General features: G+C 44.6%; 1 protein-coding gene across 7 annotated transcripts in view; it reads right to left on the bottom strand.

The window, feature by feature from the left end:
* Positions 1-24,443, bottom strand: part of nrxn3a (neurexin 3a) — a 470,965-nt gene that overhangs the window by 262,135 nt on the left and 184,387 nt on the right. For 4 of the 7 annotated variants that reach the window (XM_064927555.1, XM_064927557.1, XM_064927558.1 and 1 more), the window contains one exon: positions 19,636-19,755. In XM_064927555.1, coding sequence (XP_064783627.1) covers positions 19,636-19,755 — 120 coding nt within the window. Of the gene's footprint in view, positions 1-19,635; positions 19,756-22,530; positions 22,558-24,443 lie in introns of all 7 variants that reach the window. The other 3 variants (XM_064927553.1, XM_064927554.1, XM_064927556.1) reach the window with 1 other exon arrangement.

Here is a 24,443-nt window from a genome sequence, read left to right as displayed (position 1 = left end):
AAACCATTCAACAACTTCAAACAAATTCTGACCTGTTAAATGAGCAAACTGATTTAAGAATCCCACAGTACCCACACACCCTCTCTCCAACTCTCTCATATTTTTTACATTTAGCAGATGCTTTTATCCAGAGCAACTTACAGGAGCAAATAGGGTTAAGTGCCATGCTCAAGGGCACTTAGATTTTTCACCGAGATGGCTCAGGGTTTCAAACCAGCGACCTTTCGGTTACAGTCCCAATGCCTCTTCATCGCTTCCTTTGTATCATCTGTTGCTGCCTCTCTCGTCTGCCCTCTTCTTTCCTTTTTACCCTTATTTTACCAGGTAAGTTGACTGAGAACACATTCTCATTTACAGCAACAACCTGGGGAATAGTTACATGGGAGAGGAGATGAATGAGCCAATTGTAAACTGGGGATGATTAGGTGGCCATGATGGTATGATGGCCAGATTGGGAATTTAGCCAGGACAGCGGGGTTAACACCCCTACTCTTACGATAATTGCCATGGGATCTTTAGTGACCATAGCGAGTCAGGACATCTGTTTAACGTCCCATCCGAAAGACAGCACCCTACACAGGGAAATTACTGCCCTGGGGCATTGGGATATTTATTTTTATATACCAGAGGAAAAGGTGCCTACTACTGGCCCTCCAACACCATTTCCAGCAGAATCTGGTCTCCCATCCTGGGACTGACCAGGACCAACCCTGCTTAGCTTCAAAAGCAAGCCAGCAGTGGGATGCAGGGTTGTATGCTGCTTTCTCTTCGCATTCTATGTTGCTGTCTCTTGTCTACCCTCTTCTGTTGCAGTCTCTTAGTATTACATGTTGCTGTCTCTTGTCTACTCTCCTCTCTCATCCTGTCCTGGTTGTAAAAAGTAAGTAAAGTAAAATGAAATGAAAAGTACATATTTTTATTTGGTAATTTCACAGGCTTTTTTTACGTCACCTGCAATTATTTTGTAAACCATGTTTAACTTTTTCACTGTCTGAATTTCACCTCTTAGAATTTGTGCAAATAAATAAATCTACACTGAATATAAATGTAAACTCAACATGTAAAGTGTTTCATGAGCTGAAATAAAAGATCCCAGAAATGTTCCATACAAACAAAAAGCTTATTAGTCTCAAATTTTGTGCACAAATTTGTTTACATCCTGGTTAGTGAGAATTTTTCCTTTGCAAAGATAATCCATCCACCTGACAGGTGTGGCATATCAAGAAGCTGATTAAACAGAATGATCATTACACAGGTGCAGCTTGTGCTGGGACAATAAAAGGCCACTCTAAAATGTGTAGTTTAGTCACAAAACAATGCCACAGATGTATCAAGTTTTGAGGGAGCGTGCAATTGGCATGCTGACTGAAGGAATGTCCACCAGAGCTGTTGCCAGAGAATTGAAAGTTCATGTCTCTACCATAAGCTGCCTCCAACGGCCTTTTAGAGAATTTGGCAATACGCCCAACCGACATCACAACCGCAGACCATGTTTATGGCATTGTGTGGCCGAGCGGTTTTCTGATATCAACGTCGTGAACAGAGACAGATGTCTCTCTCCATCATATACTACTCTTCTGTTGCTGTCTCTGTGTCTTGTCTGGTGTCTCGCTCTATCATCTACTCTTCTGTTGCCGTCTCTGTGTCTTGTCTGGTGTCTCTCTCCACCATATCAAACTCTTCTGTTGCTGTCTCTGTGTCTTGTCTGGTGTCTCTCTCCATCATATCCTACACCTCTGTTGCTGTCTCTGTGTCTTGTCTGGTGTGTTTCTTTAGTTTTGCAATCCAATACGGTCAAGGGGATACTGGAGTAACTCAACTTGTTTTGGGCCTGTGACTGGGTCACCTAAATCATCCTCTTCCCTACCATTGGCTCCTGTCTGCTGCTGTTCTAAGAGCTCCATTGGCCTACTGTTCTCATCTGTCCTCCTCCTTGGCTCATCTGTAAGGTAGCAAGGTAGAGGTGCATTAGTTTGTTTTAAAGGGTAACTACACTTCTTGATTTGGCCTCGTTTTAGATTTGGTTAAGAAATGCTAGCGGACATGACTGAACTCCAACGTGAGTTGTTTCGGGGTGTGGTTTGATGTGGGTGTCTTGTGTGTGTGTGTTTGCAGGTGGAAAGACTTAGTCAAATTATTTAGCCAATTAGCTTCAGCCAGCTGGTGTGCAACCTGATTTTGACTTTAGATAGCCTATCAAAAGGTTTGAGGCTGGATGAAAATCCTCCAGTGCTGAAGCCCCAGAAGCCCAGGCCTAATGATGCCACTGCCAATAATGTTTTCAATTTGGACTTTTTCTTTCAAAAGCAGCTCAAACATCGAACATGTAAGAATTAACTACAGCTATTGAATTCTGCCATGCTGATACAGTAAACTGTGCATTATAGGGATATAATGCACACCCTAGAATGCCCTTCAAGCCAATCAGAAATTAGTATTGAACAATTCCATGGTAAAGTACTGTAAAGCCTCTGAACCAAAGCTTAGTCTACACTATTTTGTAATATATTTCTTCGCTTAAAAATCAAATAAAAAGAAGTGAAAGTAGTAGATAAGCCAGTTTTATGTGTATTCCTGTTCTGTGTTTCAGCTTTGAAGTTTATATTGTACAGTTACACATTTACCATTAAATGACAACAATAAATATAATGACCAAAAATAAAATTGCAACAATTTCAAAGATTACTGTTCATATAAGGATATCCGTCAATTGTAATAATTGGGAGCCAGGCCCAACCACTAGGGAGCCAGGCCCAGCCAATCAGAATGAGTTTTTCCCCACAAAAGGGCTTTATTATAGACAGAAATTCTCCGCAGTTTCATCAGTTGTCTGGGTGGCTGGTCTCAGAAGATTCCACAGGTGAAGAAGCCGGATGTGGAGGTCCTGGGCTGGCGTGGTTACACGTGGTTGTGAGGCCGGGTTGGACCTACTGCCAAATTCTCTAAAACGACGTTGGAGGTGGCTTATGGTAAAGAAATTAACATGAAATTCTCTGGCAACAGCTCTGGTGGACATTCCTGCAGTCAGCATGCCAATTGAACGCTCCCTCAAAACTTGAGACATCTGTGGCATTGTTGTGTGTGACAAAACTGCACATTTTAGACTGGCCTTTTATTGTCCGCAGTACACGGTGCACCTGTGTTATAATCACACGGTTTAATCAGCTTCTTGATATGCCACACCTGTCAGGTGGATGGATTATCTTGGCAAAGGAGAAACGCTCACTAACAGGGATGTAAACAAAATTTCGGCAAAATATTTGAGAGAAATAAGCTCTTTGTGCGTATGGAACATTCCTGGGATCTTTTATTTCAGCTCATGAAACATGGGACCAACACTTTACATGTTGTGTTTATATTTTTTTCAGTATACATGAATGGCTGTCCTAGAATACATTATTTTCCTGCTAAACTTCAAGATGAAACCTGTACCACACTGAACTGATATGTAGTATACTGTATAACTGAAGCAGATCGACCTCATTAGTTACCAGTACACATATGTAGTATACTGTATAACTGAAGGAGATAGACCTCATTAGTTACAAGTACACATATGTAGTATACTGATTAACTGAAGGAGCGATAGGGGCAGAAAAAGAGTCCTGAGAGAGTCTTCATGGTGGATGGCTCAGGTGGAGACAGGCATTTATAAAGGAAGACGGAGCCCGACTGTGTAGCAAGCACAAAGAGGCATAGCACTGGTGTGGTGTCAGGGACCACATCAGGGAAGTTAATTGGCTTTAGAGTGACTAAGGAAGGTTAAGCGGCTCAATATGGGACTGTATAGAGGTGCTTCATCAACCCCTCACCTACACAGTCATCATAACAGTGTACCGGGACTAGTAGCGGTTGCTGTCAGCAAGGAGTGGCTACTGTGTACTACTATATAAAATGAAAGCCAATTGAGATCACAGAAAGGAAGACGGAAGACGTTTTGATGAATATTTCTAAGAAGAAGAAAGTGTACATCTGTGTTCATACATGTGTATCCACTTGATGTAAGGCCCCACAGAGGAACAATGTTTGCGCACACCGTTTACAGAGTCACTTGCTCTTCTTGCCATGTCATGCCTTCAGCTCCTATTTACATGAAATTACTTAATAGGAAGAGAGACGCACATATGAACGCCGAAGCTCTCAGCCGTTCCCAATCTGTTGTTGGCTGGTACATACAATAATACTACATTCTCAGAAATAAAGCTGCTATCTAGAACCTAAAAGGGTTCTTCGGCTGTCCACATAGGTAAACCTTTTGAATAACCCTTTTGGGTGTAATGGCTTTCGTCTGGTGAAGGAGAAGCGGACCAAAATGCAGCGTGGTATTTTAGAGACATGTTTAATGACAATGAAAAATGACCAATACAAAAACGACAAACGGAACGTGAAAACCTATACAGCCTATCTGGTGACAACAAACACAGAGACAGGAACAATCGCCCACGAAATACTCAAAGAATATGGCTGCCTAAATATGGTTCCCAATCAGAGACTACGATAATCACCTGACTCTGATTGAGAACCGCCTCAGGCAGTCATAGACTATGCTATACACCCCCAAGACAAAACACACCACAAAAAACCCATGTCACACCCTGGCCTGACCAAATAAATGCAGACAAACACAATATACTTTGACCAGGGCGTGACAGAACCCCCCCCCCCCTAAGGTGCGGACTCCCGGACGCACATCAAAACAATAGGGAAGGGTCCGGGTGGGCGTCTGTCCATGGTGGCGGCTCCGGCGCGGGACGTGGACCCCACTCTATCAACGTCTTAGTCCCTCCTCCTCACGTCCTAAGATAGTCCACCCTCGCCGCCGACCATGGCCTAGTAGTCCTCACCCAGAAACCCACTGGACTGAGGGGCAGCTCGGGACTGAGGGGCAGCTCGGGACTGAGGGGCAGCTCGGGACTGAGGGGTAGCTCCGGACTGAGGGGAAGCTCGGGACTGAGGGGAAGCTCGGGACTGAGGGGAAGCTCGGGACTGAGGGGAAGCTCAGTACTGAGAGGAAGCTCAGCACTGAGAGGAAGCCCAGCACTGAGAGGAAGCCCAGCACTGAGAGGAAGCTCAGCACTGAGAGGAAGCTCAGGCAGGTAGTTGGATCCGGCAGATCCTGGCTGGCTGGCGGTTCTGGCAGATCCTGGCTGACTGCCGGATCTGGAAGAGTCTGGTTGACTGGCAGATCTGGAAGAGTCTGGCTGACTGGCAGATCTGGAAGAGTCTGGCTGACTGGCGGATCTGGAAGAGTCTGGCTGACTGGCGGATCTGGAAGAGTCTGGCTGACTGGCAGATCTGGAAGAGTCTGGCAGATCTGGAAGAGTCTGGCTGACTGGCAGATCTGGAAGAGTCTGGCTGACTGGCGGATCCTGGCAGACTGATGGATCTGGCTGCTCCATGCTGACTGGCGGCTCTGGCTGTTCCATGCTGACTGGCAGCTCTGGCTGCTCCATGCAGACTGGCAGCTCCTTGCAGACTGGCAGCTCCTTGCAGACTGGCTGCTCCATGCAGACTGGCAGCTCTGGCTTCTCCATGCAGACTGACAGCTCAGGCTGCTCCATGCAGGCTGACAGCTCTGGCTGCTCCATGCAGGCTGGCAGCTCTGGCTGCGCTGAACAGGCAGGAGTCTCCAGCAGCGCTGTAGAGGAGGAAGGCTCTGGCAGCGCTGAACAGGCGGGAGACTCCGGCAGCGCAGGAGAGGAGAAAGGCTCCGGCTGCGCCGAACAGGCGGGAGACTCCGGCAGCGCAGGAGAGGAGAAAGGCTCCGGCAGCGCTGAACAGGCGGGAGACTCCGGCAGCGCAGGAGAGGAGAAAGGCTCCGGCAGCGCTGAACAGGCGGGAGACTCCGGCAGCGCAGCAGAGGAGAAAGGCTCCGGCAGCGCTGGAGAGGCGAGGCGCACTGTAGGCCTGATGCATGGTGCTGGCACTGGTGGTACTGGGCCGAGGACACGCACAGGAAGCCTGGTGCGGGGAGCTGCCACCGGAGGGCTGGTGTGTGAAGGTGGCACAGGATGGGCTAGACCGTGAAGGCGTACTGGAGATCTTGAGAGCAGTGCTGGCACAGGACGTGTAAGGCTAGGAAGGTGCACAGGAGGCCTGGTGCGTGAGGCTGGCACCATCTGAACCAGCCGACTAACACGCACCGCAGGACGTGTATGGAGCGCTGACCCAGGTGCCATCAAATCCCCGACACACTCCGTCGGGCGAATATCATGCTTAAAGCACCAACACAGCAACTCCCACATTACGCTCTCCTCCAATTTTCCCATTAATCGTTCACAGTCTCTGCTTCGCTCACCTCCAACACCGGCTCTGGTTCTGGTCTCTTCCTTGGCTCCTCACGATAAACAGGGAGAGTTGGCTCAGGTCTGACTCCTGACTCTGCCACACTCTCCCCTGAGCCCCCCCCCCCCAAGAATTTTTTGGGCCTGACGCTCGGGCTTCCTTCCGCGCCGCCGTGCTTGCTTCGCCAACCTCATTCTCTCGTAACCCTCTGCACACTGCTCCATCGAATCCCAGGCGGGCTCCGGCACTCTCCCTGGGTCGACTGCCCACCTGTCTATCTCCCCCCAAGTTGTGTAGTCCAGATATTGTTGCTCCTGCTGCTGCTGTTGCTTCTCCTCATACCAGCGCCTCTCAGCTCTCTCCGCCTCCAGTTCTTCTTTGGGGCGGCGATATTCTCCAGGCTGAGCCCAGGGTCCTTCTCCGTTTAGGATTTCCTCCCAAGTCCAGAAATCCTTATTATGTTTCTCCTGCTGTTGCTGTTGCCTGTTACCACGCCGCATGGTCCCGTTGTGGTGGGTGATTCTGTAACAGCTTTCGTCTGGTGAAGGAGAAGCGGACCAAAATGCAGCGTGATATTTTAGAGACATGTTTAATGACGATGAAAATGACCAATACAAAAATGACAAACGGAATGTGAAAACCTATACAGCCTATCTGGTGACAACAAACACAGAGACAGGAACAATCACCCACGAAATACTCAAAGAATATGGCTGCCTAAATATGGTTCCCAATCAGAGACAACGATAATCACCTGACTCTGATTGAGAACCGCCTCAGGCAGCCAAAGACTATGCTATACACCCCCAAGACAAAACACACCACAATATACTTCGACCAGGGCGTGACATTGGGTTCCATGTAGAAACCCTTCCACGGAGGGTACTACATGGAAAAGGGTTCTACCTAAAACCAAAAATGGTTCCAACTGGAAACAAAAAGGGTTCCCTTATGTGGACAGCCAAAAAAAAACTTTCGGAACCCTTGTTTCTAAGTGTGTACCGTTCCCCAAACCTTATCTGTCTTAATTATATCTGTGTCCTAGTTTAGTGGCATTGGCTTTGTGTGCTGTGGGGAACGAGTGCATGTGAACGAAGCAAAACAGAGAGAAGGCAAGAGAGAGAAAAAGACAAGGAGAGAAAGAATGAGAGAGGAAGAGGAGAGAGATATGGGAGAGAGTGAGAGAAGGAAATGTAGAGCAAAAAAAGAAGAAAGAGAAAACGCAAGAAAAAGAGTGAGAAGGAAAGGTATAGAGAAAGCAAAGTTGGAAAGAGGGAGCTTGAGAGAAAGCGAACGAGAAGGTGAGCGAGAGACAGTAGGGGAGCGCCACAGCAACCATCTATCAATCTGTCCGCCCCTCGATTGATGGTCTCTTTTCTACACTAATTAACTGCTTTCCAAAAGTCCTGCTGCCTTTATTTTCCAAAAACCCTTTCTCACTGCACTGCCACACACAATGGCAGGACAATGGCGATGGGAGCAAACCACACATGTCGCTGCAGCAAAGTCAGCAGGCTGTTGTGGTGTATAGAGGGAAGTTGGGAGACAGAGACAAACACATACAGCATGCTTGTTGGTGGAGGTGTTGTAAGCAATCCAATGCTGTAACAATGCCAGTTTATTGATGACTTAGGCTTACAAAATAAACCAGCAAATAGATCGGGATAATATAAAGTACCTGTCAAAAGTTTGGACACACATACTCATTCAAATGTTTTTCTTTATTTTTACTACTTTATACATTGTAGAATAATAGTGAAGACATCAACATGATGAAATAACACATATGGAATCATGCAGTAACCAAAAAAAGTGTTAAACAAATTCAAATATATTTTACATTTTAGATTGTTCAAGTAACCACCCTTTGCCTTGATGACAGATTTGCACACTCTTGGCATTATTTCAACCATCTTCATGAGGTAGTCACCTGGAATGCAATTCAATTAACAGGTGTGCCTTTATAACAGTTTATTTGTGGAATGTCTTTCCTACTTAATGTGTTTGAGCAGTTGTGTTGTGACAAGGTAGGGGTGGTATACACCCCTACCTTGTTAAAAGACCAAGGCCATATTATGGCAAGAACAGCTCAAGTAAGCAAAGAGAAAGGACAGTCCATCATTACTTTAAAACATGAAGGTCAGTCAATCCGGAACATTTCAAGAACTTTGAAAGTTTCTTCAAGTGCAGTAGCAAAAACCTTCAAGCGCTATGAAGAAACTACATTTCATGAGGACCACCACAGGAAAGGAAGACCCAGAGTTACCTCTGCTGCAGAGGATAAGTTCATTAGAGTTACCAGACTCAGAAATTGCAGCCCAAATAAATGCTTCACAGAGTTGAACTGACAGACACATCTTAACATCAAATGTTCAGAGGAGATTGTGTGAATCAGGCCTTCATGGTCTAATTGTTGCAAAGAAACCACTACTAAATGACACCAATATAAATAAAATAAGTGCTCAGCATATGTGGGAACTCCTTCAAGACTGTTGGAAAAGTATTCCTCAAGAAGAAGGTTGAGGCAATGCCAAGAGTGTGCAAAGCTGACATCAAGGCAAAGGGTGGCTACTTGAAATATTATCATGTTTTTGATGAACACTTTTTTGGTTACTACATGAGTCCATATGTGTAATTTAGAGTTTTGCTGTCTTCATTATTATTCTACAATGTAGAAAATAGTATAAATAAAGAAAAACCCTTGAATGAGTAGGTCTCCAAACTTTTGACTGGTACTGTAGGTGACACAATATGATATAAAATATAACTGTTTTCAAATACAGTTGAAAGCGGAAGTTTACATATACCTTAGCCAAGTACATTTGAACTCAGTTTTTCACATTTCCTGACATCCTAGTAAAAATTCCCTGTCTTCGGTCAGTTAGGATCACCACTTTATTTTAAGAATGTGAAATGTCAGAAAATAGCAGAGATAATTATTTATTTCAGGTTTTATTTCTTTCATCACACTCCCAGTGGGTCAGAAGTTTACATACACTCAATTAGTATTTGGTAGCATTGCCTTTAAATTGTTTAACTTGGGTCAAATGTTTTGGGTAGCCTTCCACAAGCTTCCCACAATAAGTTGGGTGAATTTTGGCCCATTCCTCCTGACAGAGCTGGTGTAGCTGAGTCAGGTTTGTAGGCCTCCTTGCTCGTAAAATGCTTTTTCAGATCTGCCCACAAATTTAAGGTCAGGGCTTTGTGAGTCAGGGATTTCCCACTCCAATACAGTACCTTGGATATCCTTGAGCCATTTTGCCACAACTTTGGAAGTATGCTTGGGGTCATTGTCCATTTGGAAGATCCATTTGTGACCAAGCTTTAACATCCTGACTGATATCTTGAGATGTTGCTTCAATATATTCACAAAATTTCCATCCTAATGATGCCATCTATTTTGTGAAGCGCACCATTCAATCCTGCAGCAAAGCACCCCAACAACATGATGCTTCCACCCCGTGCTTTACGGTTGGGATGGTGTTCTTCGGCTTGCAAGCTTCCCCCTTTTTCCTCCAAACATAACGATGGTCATTATGGCCAAACAGTTCTATTTTGGCCAAACAGTTCTATTTCTGTTTCATCAGAGAAGAGTACATTTCTCCAAAAAGTACGATCTTTGTCCCCATGTGCAGTTGAAAACCATAGTCTGGCTTTTTTTATGGCGGTTTTGGAGCAGTGGTTTCTTCCTTACTGAGGGGCATTTCAAGCTATGTCGATATAGGACTCGTTTCACTGTGGATATAAATACTTTTGTACCTGTTTCCTCCAGCATCTTCACAGGGTCTTTTGCTGTTGTTCTGGAATTGATTTGCACTTTTCGCAAAGTACGTTCATCTCTAGGAGACAGAACGCGTCTCCTTTGTGAGCGATATGATGGCTGCGTGGTCCCATGGTGTTTATACTTATGTATTATTGTTTTACAGATGAATGTAGTATCGTCGGGCATTTGGAAATTGCTCCCAAGGATAAATCAGACTTCTGGAGGTCTACAATTTTTTTCTCTGAGGTTTTGGCAGATTTCTTTTGATTTTCCCATGAAAAGAGGCACTGAGTTTGAAGTTAGGCCTTGAAATATATCCACAGGTGCACCTCCAATTGACTCTAATGATGTCAAATGATGTCCATGAGAAGCTTCTTATAGCCATGACATAATTTTCTGGAATTTTCCAAGCTGTTTAAAGGCACAGTCAATTTAATGTATGTAATCTTCTGACCTGCTGGAATTGTGATACAGTGAATTATAAGTGAAATAATCTGTCTGTCAGCAATTGTTGGAAAATTACTTGTGTCATGCACAAAGTAGATGACCTAACCGACTTGCCAAAACTGTAGTATGTTCACAAGAAATTTGTGGAGTGGTTGAAAAATGACTCCAACCTCAATGTATGCAAACGTCCGACTTCAACTGTACATTGTATGTATGGGAAATCGTTGAGTGAAAACAAGAGGCTTTGACTGCATCAACACCATGGTTTAACAACATATTTCAACAATGTGTTTGTGTCATCTGTAAATTAATTTCCACAGTTTAAACAATGATAGAGGGAGTGGGAGGTGTGGAGGGGGGATTCAATCGATGTTATTTGTAATTATAATCAACGTGTAACTCTGTGAATGTCACTCGGAATTCATCTGGCCGGTATTGACATCGGCGATCGCTTTCAGAGAGTTTGCTCAAATTAATTTCATGCCGCCCCATGCCATCGCGACGGCTTCAATCCCATTTAAACAAATGAACTGAAGCGAAACAACCACAGCTAGAGACTGACAAAAAAACAACCGAACCCCACAAAAACACCTCATTATCGACAGAGAGCAGACTTTCAAACTGGGACGAGGAGCGACTGGTGAAATCTGATAACAATTTTGAGTTCAGAGTCACATCAGCTTAATCTATTTCAGTCAGAGAAAGAAGAGTTTCAAACACAGGCATTCACACAACACGTACATATACACAGGCATTCACACAATGCGTACATATACACAGGCATTCACACAACGCGTACATATACACAGGCATTCACACAACGCGTACATATACACAGGTATTCACACAACACGTACATATACACAGGCATTCACACAACGCGTACATATACACAGGCATTCACACAACACGTACATATACACAGGCATTCACACAACGCGTACATATACACAGGCATTCACACAACACGTACATATACACAGGCATTCACACAACACGTACATATACACAGGCATTCACACAACACGTACATATACACAGGCATTCACACAACGCGTACGTATACATAGGCATTCACACAACGCGTACATTTACACAGGCATTCACACAACGCATACTTAAACACAGGCATTCACACACATAAATATACATACACATATATATATATATATATATATATATATATATACACACTGGTGATTAGAAATTATCTAAAATCACTTTATAGCAGGGTGGACAGAGATATCGATATGCCATGTTTATGGACCCAGACATCTCATAATCTCTCTACGTTCTCTACTTCCTAGAAACACTGTGGTGATGGATGGAGGAACTTGCAGCCTCACAGAGAAGGGACCAATCTAACTGCTCCAAGGTCACCTTGCCACCGCAAACAAATGGCTGTTTAATATTTTCTACATAGGGCTAATTCAATATGGTTGGAGAACGGCCATTTTAATGAGCGTGACAGCTGACACTTTATCGTAGAAGATAACGGAGGACAAAGAGAGCATTAATGACCTAAGATTTTAGACGAAATCTGGACCCTTTGCACACACATGCACACGCACACGCACACACACACACACACACACACACACACACACACACACACACACACACACACACACACACACACACACACACACACACACACACCATATATAACATATTACGCCACTGACAAAAAGAGGCCCTGCTTGGTCGATTGGAATAAATGAAAACTCTCATCGATCTATTAAGCCATATATATTTTTGAGAGAGGGGTTCTGACATCCCTCAATGCACCTCCTATGATTGGCTCTTTCTCCCTTACTCAAATCATAAAGGAAAATAAAATAGTCAACGATTCCAATCTCCATCTCTGTCTCCCACCCTACCCTCTCTCTGTTGGGTGGAGCCCATAACACTCATCATGAATAAGATGCCCAGTCATAATTCCTGCTCCTATTCAAATCCATTTCCTGCTTTTCTCCGGGCCTGTCAGACGAGGTCATTGCTTGCGTATCACACCTCTTCATCTTTTGTCAGGGTCCATCATAAGGCCCCGACAGCCGCAAGATGGATATGAAGCCAAACGAGGGATCCATCTCCATCTCTCAACTCTTCCATCTCTCTATCCCTCCATCCTTCAGCCAAACGGCCCTATTCATTCAGATGTGCTCAGACAGCTAGAGCTAACGGAGATCTTAGACAAAGCATAAACACACACACACACACAGAGAGACAGAGACAGAGAGAGAGAGACAGAGAGAGAGAGAGAGAGAGAGAGAGAGAGACAGACAGACAGACAGAGAGACAGAGACAGAAAGAGAGAGAGAGAGAGAGAAAATATAAATAGATACCAGAAAGATGGAGGAAGAGAAAGAGAGCGAGACATATCCATCCCTGCAGCTTGTTTTTGTTTATTTGCTTATTATATTATTTATTCCAAACACAGAACTATAAAAAAACACCCAAAGGCAAATTTTGTAAGAAGTACTATTTCATTTGAACCTTAAATTGATTCTCCCACCTTATACGTGGAATTAATATACGTTTTTACATATCATGTATCCCCCCCCATCTTTAAAGGAGTTGAACTCATGGTCTAAACGGAGAACCAGAGAAGAGGGAGAGAGAGAGGAGTCAAAGAGAGAGAGAGAGGAGAGGACATGGGGAAGAGGGAGAGAGAGGAGAGGACATGGGGAAGAGGAAGAGAGAGGAGTTTCCCAGAAATCCTGTTTCTCGGAAGAGGAAATTACAGCCATCTTACAATATCTGTCTGGTCCCAATGGGAACTCAACACACAAACGGAGAGTCCAGACACCTCAAATTACCTCTCAGCGAGAGAGAGAAAGAGAGAGGAGAGAGAGAGCGCTATTGAACCCACAACCTTGCCATTTCCAGCGCCACATGCTTACCAACTAGACCTAAAGCAGCAACACACGCACAATCTCCACAACTTCCCTGCCCGTTCCCTCTCTAATGTACTGACATTAATTTACAGCAAGATCATTTAACAGGCAATGGAGCTGCTAACAACTCTTTTATTAGTATAGCTCAATCAACATGACTGCCTAGCCTGGTGTACTGTAGCTAGCTACTATAGCTATGTAGGTACTGGGTACACATGACTGATGTGTCTGGTAATGCAGGGGAAGACACATCTCCTGTTGTTGGACTGTTGGATGATGCAACTTCTCTGTCAATAGACACCGCAACAACAGACCGCTTATGTGTGTCAGGAAGAAATGGGTAGATGTGTGTTAGTCTGTGCTCGCACGCATTCGTGCCTGCATGCGTCTGTGTACTGTACATTCGTCATGTGACATTCCCTTTAAGTGTCATAGTTTGTCATGTATGGCCTTCCAATAAAGTATGGCCTCCATTATACAAAACCATTTCTGAGAACGAGAGGAAGATGGACAGAGAGAGAGAAGGAATGAGAATCTGTGCTTGTTGTTTTCCCCCACAGAGGAACGACAGATTCTAAGTGGAGTCGCCAGAAGGTAAAGTAATGATGGTGGGATCTGAAATAGACATGGCGCCTTGCAGGTTTGTACACAGGCAGGCAGGCACACATACACACAAACTGCATTCTTATCAAACACAACAAAGAATCTAAGTGATTAAACGATGAAAACTCAAATGCCATTGAATATTTGCGTGTATGTGCATGCGATGTGTGTGTGCGTGTGTGTGTGTGTGTGTGGTTGTGTGCAGGTTTCTGAGTGTTTTTTTTTTATCCTATCTATTAACAATGCCAGTGTGACCTTTGAGGGGTAAATGATAACAAGCCAAGCTACTAATTTAATTACATTCATTGAATAATGAGACTTGTCAACGGGCCTGAGGCCTTGGCTAGCTCTCACAACAACAGCCCAGGAACAGGAGTCCTTGAAATAAAATGTGTATTGTGATTTTTACAAAGAAAGTGTGTGGTTGCGAGTGCATGTGTGCATGTGTGCATCCGTGCCTCCTTGTGCGTGTGTGTATATGTGTGTGTGTAACCCCGACACCTCTGGTTCCAGGTCAAACCAGGGTGAATAAGCTGGCCCTAGGTCTAAAACCCCACACCTCTTAGATTAGCAGCAGCGCTACAATAGCAGGATTAACCATAGCCCACAGAATAAAGCCAATGGAGAAACCTGCTAGCTAATCCTCCACTGGAATGTTCAATCCAAAGGCTCATTAAAAAAGGGAAAGTAAATAGGTTAACCACCTATCCATCGCTTACGACTTTCTCTCACATAAAAATACAAATCAATCAAAATTTCGCCATGCTTTTATGAGGAAACCTTTGCAGTACATTTACAAATGAAATCCAAAAAGGACAAGAGAAAAAAAACACTTTGTTTGTAAAATAAGAAAGAAAAATAAATCTAAATGTGGAATAATTTCCGTCATTCCAATGGTATTCTGGGGGAATTACTCAGATCTATCGAAGCCTGTGGGAGAGAGGAGCTTGTTTGATTTCTCTCCAGCTGGACTGGTTCTGTTTCCCAGTCCTACCTCTAACAGGATGATACTGTAATGCCACCTGGTGGTGAAACATTGTGGCTGCGCAGTAAAAAAAAATGGCCTCTTAAAATCATTGGGAGCATTTTGAGTTGTAATTATGAAAGAAAGAACAGTTAATTGGCTCACTAGGCCCCCATTAGTCACTGTCAGAGGCATTCAGATCAATGGTTCAGCCCAGCCAAACACACACACTCATGCTTACACCATATGTGTGTGTGGTGGGTGGTATGTGTGTTCATGCGTGTGTGCCCAACAATAGCATGGCAACGTCTCTTCCTGTCATTCCCGGTAATTTCCCATCTTATCCGATAGAGTGGAGAGCGGAGGGAAAGACAGATATTTGTGCGGACTGGCAGACCTGACACATGCATTACTCTCCTCGCATTATTTAATTAAGTCACTCCATATCTTCACTAAAGCACTTTTAATACAGTGGCTGGCGGAAATACGACAAGGAAAAACCTCTTTGTCATGAAGGGGAGGGGGGAGGAGAGAGGGAAAGAAGAGGAGGGGGAGGAGAGAGGGAAAGAAGAGGAAGGGGGAGGAGAAAGGGAAGAAGAGGAGGGGGAGGAGAGAGGGAAAGAAGCGGAGGGGGGAGGAGAGAGGGAAAGAAGAGGAGGGGGAGAGAGAGGGAAAGAAGCAGAGGGGGAGGAGAGAGGGAAAGAAGAGGAGGGGTGAGGAGAGAGGGAAAGAAGCGGAGGGGGAGGAGAGAGGGAAAGAAGCGGAGGGGGAGGAGAGAGGGAAAGAAGCAGAGGGGGAGGAGAGAGGGAAAGAAGAGGAAGGGGAGGAGAGAGGGAAAGAAGCGGGGGGGGGGGAGAGAGGGAGGGAAGTGGAGGGGGGAGGAGAGAGGGAAAGAAGCGGAGGGGGGAGGAGAGAGGGAAAGAAGAGGAAGGGGAGGAGAGAGGGAAAGAAGAGGAGGGGGAGGAGAGAGGGAAAGAAGAGGAAGGGGGAGGAGAGAGGGAAAGAAGAGGAAGGGGGAGGAGAAAGGGAAGAAGAGGAGGGGGAGGAGAGAGGGAAAGAAGCGGAAGGGGAGGAGAGAGGGAAAGAAGAGGAAGGGGAGGAGAGAGGGAAAGAAGAGGAGGAGAGAGGGAAAGAAGAGGAAGGGGAGGAGAGAGGGAAAGAAGCGGAAGGGGAGGAGAGAGGGAAAGAAGCAGAGGGGGGAGGAGAGAGGGAAAGAAGAGGAAGGGGAGGAGAGAGGGAAAGAAGAGGAAGGGGAGGAGAGAGGGAAAGAAGAGGAAGGGGAGGAGAGAGGGAAAGAAGCGGAGGGGGGAGGAGAGAGGGAAAGAAGAGGAAGGGGAGGAGAGAGGGAAAGAAGCGGAAGGGGAGGAGAGAGGGAAAGAAGAGGAAGGGGAGGAGAGAGGGAAAGAAGAGGAGGAGAGAGGGAAAGAAGAGGAAGGGGAGGAGAGAGGGAAAGAAGCGGAAGGGGAGGAGAGAGGGAAAGAAGCAGAGGGGGGAGGAGAGAGGGAAAGAAGAGGAAGGGGAGGAGAGAGGGAAAGAAGAGGAAGGGGAGGAGAGAGGGAAAGAAGAGGAAGGGGAGGAGAGAGGGAAAGAAGAGGAAGGGGAGGAGAGAGGGAAAGAAGCGGAGGGGGAGGAGAGAGGGAAAGAAGAGGAAGGGGAGGAGAGAGGGAAAGAAGCGGAGGGGAGAGGAGAGAGGGAAAGGAGAGGAAGGGGAGGAGAGAGGGAAGCAGAGAGGTATGGAGGGAGGGGACAGAGACAACAAATGAGCACAATTCCACCTGTCAGTCTTAAATCACAAGAAGGTCAACTTGGCTGGTGTGCACTACAACCAAACCAAAGAGAAAGGCCAATCACCTATAACCATCTCTCTGCTTTACTGTGGACATAGCTCATAGGACTGCGGTTGTGTGTGTGTGTGTGTGTGTGTGTGTGTGTGTGTGTGTGTGTGTGTGTGTGTGTGTGTGTGTGTGTGTGTGTGTGTGTGTGTGTGTGTGTGTACTGGTAAAACATGATAATGAAAACAAAATGTCAAGAGAACTGTAGGCTACCACACCATTATCTATCATGACTTTATGTCAGAGGCATGGCAAATGAGCGGACAGCCTAAGCTCTAAAATGCAATGTAGTTGGAAGACACCGAAATTTTGCCAGGACAGAGATGAGTGAGCGACACCGAGACATGCGCAGACGCATTCACTCTGGCCTAATGACAAACCGCCAGATATCATTAAACTTTTTGGTGTTTTGTGAAACAGATGTCTCTTTCCTATGGAGTGGATGAACATGAGTGGGTAGCCTAGTTTACTTTAGTAGCCCTTGGAAGTGCTTGCTTGACAATCAGACAAAAAACATGACTGATGATGACTGACGTTACGCTACAATAAAAGGTAATACATTTATAAAAGTTAAATGACAAATCTTTAGATCCTGTTGAATTAATAGGGATTATATATGTAATTCTATGATTCAAATGTCCCGTGCTGGGAATGTTTTGGTGAAGTGTATACACACATAGGAGGTCCCATACCGGGAAGAAGAAATTAAATCTGTGTGTGTGTGTGTGTGTGTGTGTGTGTGTGTGTGTGTGTGTGTGTGTGTGTGTGTGTGTGTGTGTGTGTGTGTGTGTGTGTGTGTGTGTGTGTGTGTGTGTGTGTGTGTCAGTGTGAGTTTGAGTGTCTGTGTCAGTGTGAGTGTGTGTGTCAGAGTTAGTTTGATTGTCAGTTTGCGTGAGTGTGTGTGTGTGTGTGTGTGTGTGTGTGTGTGTGTGTGTGTGTGTGTGTGTGTCAGTGTGAGTTTGATTGTCAGTGTGAGTGAGTGTCAGTGTGAGTGTGTGTGTGTGTGTCAGTGTGATTGTCAGTGTGAGTGTCAGTGTGTGTGTGTGTGTGTGTGTGTCAGTGTGAGTTTGATTGTCAGTGTGAGTGAGTGTCAGTGTGAGTGAGTGTGTGTGTGTGTGTGTGTGTGTGTGTGTGTGTGTGTGTGTGTGTGTGTGTGTGTGTGTGTGTGTGTGTTTGTGTGTGTCAGTGTGTGTGTGTGTGTGTGTGTGTGTGTGTGTGTGTGTGTGTGTGTGTGTGTGTGTGTGTGTGTGTGTGTGTGTGTGTCAGTTTGATTGTCAGTGTGAGTGAGTGTGTGTGTCAGTGTGATTGTCAGTGTGAGTGTCAGTGTGAGTGTGTGTGTCAGTGTGAGTTTGATTGTCAGTGTGAGTGAGTGTCAGTGTGTGTGAGTGAGTGTCAGGGTGAGTGTGTGTGTCAGTGTGAGTTTGATTGTCAGTGTGAGTGAGTGTCAGTGTCAGTGTGAGTGTGTGTGTGTCAGTGTGAGTTTTATTGTCATTGTGAGTGACTGTCTGTGTCAGTGTGAGTGTGTGTGTGTGTCAGTGTGAGTTTGATTGTCAGTGTGAGTGAGTGTCAGTGTCAATGTGAGTGTGTGTGTGTCAGTGTGAGTTTGATTGTCAGTGTGAGTGAGTGTCAGTGTCAATGTGAGGCTTTGAGGGAGAGAGATACAACACACACTGTATAGTAAGCCAAATAATAACACTTGAAGATTACACTTGGCTTCTTCCCACGTCTTTTCAAAGACACTGTTTAACCTCCTTGAGACTTACTGTCACTTGAGTCGGTCGGATGTCATAAGGTGAATTCACCAATTTGTAAGTCGCTCTGGATAAGAGCGTCTGCCAAATGACTTAAATGTAATGTAATGGTTGTTAATTAGAGGGACACAGACATCAGAGGCAGAATCTGTGACTTAGTGTTACTCCAACATGACCTTGTAGCTAAACAGCCTTTTCCAAGCCTTGATGAAACCATTATCTAAGTAAGATACAGTCCGACTAATACCAAACATCAACAATATATTATACTTAATAACACACGGCCTCCACGGGGCCTCTGCCGCTGCATTATACAGAGATTCCTCTCGTGTGTGTTTGAGAGTCATTTAATGGATAAACCGACAGATTTGCGCAGGCCAACAAAATGTAAATGACTCACCCGTTATGAAGCTCGATGTCGAGGTAAAGCTCAACGCTCCAATCCTCTCTGGTGGACTTGTATTCACATTTGCATCTGAGGCATTTAGTGTGCGCTACTTGGGGCTGGATTCAATCAGATTTGATGTTTATGCAACATCTGTTTATAAGGTTACTGCCCACTCGAACATACCTTTTGGGGGATATTATTTGGGAAAACGGCTATTATGTGTGCTTGTCGGGCATCTTTCTAAGGTCAGATGACAGGTCAGCTTATGGTCACCTGATAGGTTACCTGACACAGAGGGCATCTTGGGTAGAACTGTTTCCATTAAATAATTATGATTACTGTGTAAATACTACAATGGTTGATTTGAATGAATTGAGCTCTTTTAGTCAGAATATGAGGGACTGTCTCTAGCTCTGTCTCTAGTGGTTGTGAAACACCCCAGAAAGGAAAGAAACAGCGATTACCTTTAGACGTCTTCAGAGGATCCTCCAAAATGTGTGTGTGTGTGTGTGTACAGCAGTGGAGGCTGTATAATGACTGGAGTGGAGCTAATAACACATTCCAGCCATTATTCTGTGCCGCCATCCCTCCACTGAGGTACAGTGTATGTGTGTGTGTGTGTGTGTGTGTGTGTGTGTGTGTGTGTTTAATGTGCATGCATTTCTGTGCATTTCTGTGTATAGATAGACAATGAACAGCACTCACGATCATTGCACTGAGTGCCGGTGTAGGAGGTCATGGAGCAGTCGCAGGTGTAGTTCTCCCACTGCTGGATACAGACACCCATGTTGGCACATGAGTCCTCTTGGCAGGTGGTGCTAGGACCTACAGGTGGCAGAGCAGAGCCATGTGATACCCAGGCACAGGTGTGAGCACTAGCCAACAGCTCCCCAACAGGTGCCATGCAGAGGGTGTCAGTGCACATCAGTGGGCCATGCACTAGTCAGGTTAGTATAGGTAACAGTACATTACATTACTTCCAAAGGCATTATAGTACCGTAGAAGTACACCAAACTGAAGAAAAATAAAAACCACACGGCATTCCCTCCAAGTAGGTTTTAGTAAGACTTTTAGTGCACAGACATTGAACAGAGTACTGGACGTGTTTTCAACATGGCTGGTTGATGAGAGAGAACTGGCGGATTCAGACAAACTGACTAGGGTCCCGTTCTCTCATATTGAGTGGCTCTGTAACAGTGCTATTACATGGTAAGTACTACCTGTACACAGGCACTGTCCACAGTGTAGGTACATGTTCTTAAATAGTAGTTACAATGACTATAACAATGTTATTTGATTCTAGTTATATGTGAGGAATTGTTAGTGTATTTGCCAGTCTTTTACATTGTGCAAGCCACAACCTCATTCAATATGTAAATACTGTGGAACAAGATGTAGCTATACACTGTAAATCCATTGTGCCTGTTCATGTCAGCCCCATGTGAATACACAGTTTTAGAGCCACCAGAGGTTAATATGAAGTGCGACCCGGGTGTAAGCTCTCACATTCTCACCCCTCCCGCTCCTTGCTCTAGCCAAAACCAGTCTAATGTACAGAGACACTGGGGAAGAGTTACCACATGGGAACAACATGGACAGGAAAGAAGATCCGAGATAAGAGACAAAACATTTTATAGCAAAGTGGTGCACATAGCTAGGATATGTGTTTTTGTTATATAAATGTTGGTGTGGAAGTGTCCAGATAAGTCCAGGGCTGTGTTTCATTCCAGAAAGGTGTTCCCCTTCCCCTCTGCCCTCGCCCACTGCCCTTCACGGAACCAAGACAACGGGTCAGACCCTATCCAGTTCTGTCGAAGGGAGTGAGCGAGGGAATATCGGAGGATGCAATCTATGTGGAATGAAAACGCAGCCTAAATGAGAACTTGAGGCTCACCACCTTCTACAGACTCATCCCATGTTTTTGCACGTTTATTTAAAAGGGAATGCAGTCTCTACTGTGCAGTAGTGCAAAACCAATTCAGTGGGAATCGGGACAATATTCCCACCGGAAACGGAAAACCATGTGAAAAAAAGATAACTGCAAATAAACTGGGTTTAAGTGCAATTTTCTTGTGCAAGACCATAATGAAACAAAAAAAGTAGTAGAAATAGAACAAAATCATAGTAGGCTAAAAGTGCATTTATTGTGTAATGCAAAGTGCAGCGGAACTTAGATTTATGCAAGATAAAATGATTCACTTCATGTTTTTTTTCTTCTACAGGCACCAAATTAGCTACAGACATCGATTTTTTTCTCCAGTAACCTGAAATAAATCTATCCATAAATAGAAGAAATAGTACAAGCAAGTCATAAGTGATGATTGTTAGCATTATGGCAAGTCAGCTCCCCAGTTTAAATCTACATTCTATTAATCAACCTGAACACATTCTCAGAGGAAACATATATTAATATTGCTCAGCCGGGTGGGAATCATTTCCTCCCCAAAATACGGCCTAAAATCCCTCGGAGTGGACTTTTTGATATGTACAAATGTCTCTAAAATACCAACAGTCTCCGGCCTGCATTCATTGCATGTAAAAAGCTGCTGTCGCATTCTAATGAAATTAGCTGTCAGACTGTCGGAATCTCAGATTGAATGTAGGCGACCGTTTCTTTAATTAGTGTGCTAATCACACTGGTATATCAGGGAGCATCCACACTCTGGGACTAAAAGGCAGAAGGGGGATTGTGTGTGTGTGTGTGTGTGTGTGTGTGTGTGTGTGTGTGTGTGTGTGTGTGTGTGTGTGTGTGTGTGTGTGTGTGTGTGTGTGTGTGTGTGTGTGTGTGTGTGTGTGTGTGTGTGTGTGTGTGTGTGTGTGTGTGTGTGTGTGTGTGTACATGCGGGTCTGCCTTTCTGGTGTATACATGTGTGTGTGTGTGTGTGTGTGTGTGTGCGTGCGTGCGTGCGTGCGGCGACCCACGGTGCGAGACTTAATGGATTCTTCTATGACGCTGCCCAGACAGGCGGGAACAGCAACGCTCTCCGTCTAACAACATTAGCATAAAACAAGTACACGGCTCGATACAGAAAAACAAGATCTGCAGACATAATTATACAGGCCGGCTAATGTTTTATTTATGCAAAAGCTCTCCATCGCAATCATTAGTCTGTCTCCCTGCCTGCCCGCCTGCCTGTGAAGTGAGGATACGCCGTAGCACTAGCAACCGCTACCTATTATTCTCCAGAAGTGAACCATTTTATAACAAGCACATAGCCAGCCACAGAGAAGCTTTCAATACCTGGCCATGTTTGCAGTGGATTGTGCTTAAATGTACACTGTGCAAGGTGACATCATCATACACAGCGGAGAGACTTCTTGCTTTACCACCAACGACATCAGACTTTAAATCAACCAAGACTGCTATTGACTCGACCTAATTGCGCTCTACCTTGAGGCATGCCAAAATGTGGAATCTTGGCAAATTACAATGTTTTTGCTGTTGATTTGTGTAAACAGGAAGTCACCCCGCTGTATATGATGATGTCATCTTGCTGAGAGTATCTTTAAGCCAAGGCATTATTCTTTAGTGAGTGGTGACACATAACATTACACACAGCATCTTTGGGCCAAGCTCAGAATGGAATTTGAACCTTCTACCTTGTAGGTCAGCTTTGGTGAAACCAACTTTGTTAGCGAAAAGAACAGAAAGTGAAAAACGATAAAATAAGGTTAGTAGGTGGCCAATGACTGTCGGTTAATAAAGCAAGCGCTTTACTAACATAGACATGCCCTTTAACCTCTCTAAGGAAGGGGTCAGGGGTCAGGGCTACACTACCATGACAACCAAACTATAAGGAGACATGAAACAGATGGGAACAGTACAGAGAAAACATGTAGGTGAAGATGGTTATGGATTGGAGATTTTTGGGCCTATTGAGACACATTATATATTGTCACATCAACAAATGAAGGCCTATTTGGAAGGGCATTGCACCATCGGTTTAGCTACATGTTTACCTGTTTAGTCATTGCACATAATTCAGACACACTTTACTAAAATATTCATATTCAAGTGAAAATGACAACAGGAAATAACAAACAGACATCTGCATGGAAACCTGCAAAGGAATATGACGCAAGCAATATTTTCATTTGACATGAATAAGGTATTTAATCAAACCCAATTAGGATTTTTAAACATTGGGTAGTATACTTAAAAGCATATGGGACCATTGCTGCTCAAGAGTGATGAAAACACAAAGGTTAGTATGCATATGTTTTACAATGAAGGAATGAGGACAAGACGGTTCAGGGATGACGTGAGTCACAGAAACAACGAAATACAGTTTAACACTAATTTTGTTTACCTTCAGATTGAACTTAAACGCATTGCTGCCGACAGTAATGAATGAGAGCTGCATTGGACAATTCGGTAGGAGTGCTCTTCAAGGCCTCGAGTTCTGAGCTTTCAGCTCAGTACCCCAATGGTTGAGGCATTAGCGCCATCTAGTGAGGGTTTGATTCAATTACAATAAACTATGCATTACATTCGAAGTTCAGGACTATAATGCTCCCCAAATCGATTTGTAACTTTGTTGACTTACCCACTTTGACGTAACATAGCCTACTAAAAGTCCATTGTTGATCCCTGATTAAAACTGCATGACAATATTATAATTAAACTGTCACATTGTTTTGTGATTAACTGTGAATAGGGGAGCCTTAAAGTAATAAAGCAGATTCGGGCCTATTTGTCATTGTTCGTTTGTAATTGAAGTTGCCTATTTATTCATGGTCAATGCTATCAAGATCCTTGGGAAGTCCCTAACCATAACCCCCTCTCCTATTAAACTTACCTAAACCTCACCCTTATCTTAACTATTTAAAATGTAAACTTTAGTGGGGTATGGATGTCCCAAGGCACACGGATAGAACGGACTAATTATTCATGTTCTGATGAAAGCTCACAATCGCATGCGTTCGCAAAAGTGCTCCTTTACACAAACATGCTTAAACCGAGTCATCACGTTGCTTATCGTACATAACAACCACTGTTCCGTTTGTAACACTTCGGTCAACTCGCCATGCTTCTGGGTCTTCATGTTGGGCGTTACAGAGACGCCTATCTCATGCATTCCTTTACCTGGACCCAGTTTCCCATAGTGATGGAATTTAGACTTTTACCAGTGTTTTAATGATGCATCTTTTCCAAAGACACCGCGCAGAAGAAGAAAAAAACTTTGCTAAGAGCCAATTTATGCTTGATCTGAATTGTGTGGTGCAATTTCGAGGCACGCATTGGCCACCTCGTGTGGACGGGGCTCCATTTGGCCCTCATTGACATGAATGGTTGACGATAGGTGAGTGCGGGAGATCCTGTGTCAACAAACCCACTCCATAGCGGCTCTGCGCTGCTCCACGAAGCGCAATAAGTATGAATGCCCTGACGTCTGCAGAGACCATATCACAGTAAATGCTGCATGGCCAATGCAGACGTCAGCTTGACCATGCACCTCCTTTTCAGTGTGTTGTTGGAGCATGGGTAGATACTGATAGTCTCGGGATAAGCT

This window comes from Oncorhynchus masou, chromosome 21, assembly GCF_036934945.1.
Source record: "Oncorhynchus masou masou isolate Uvic2021 chromosome 21, UVic_Omas_1.1, whole genome shotgun sequence".
Taxonomy (NCBI): Eukaryota; Metazoa; Chordata; class Actinopteri; order Salmoniformes; family Salmonidae; genus Oncorhynchus; species Oncorhynchus masou.
This window is presented reverse-complemented; position numbering and strand designations above follow the sequence as displayed.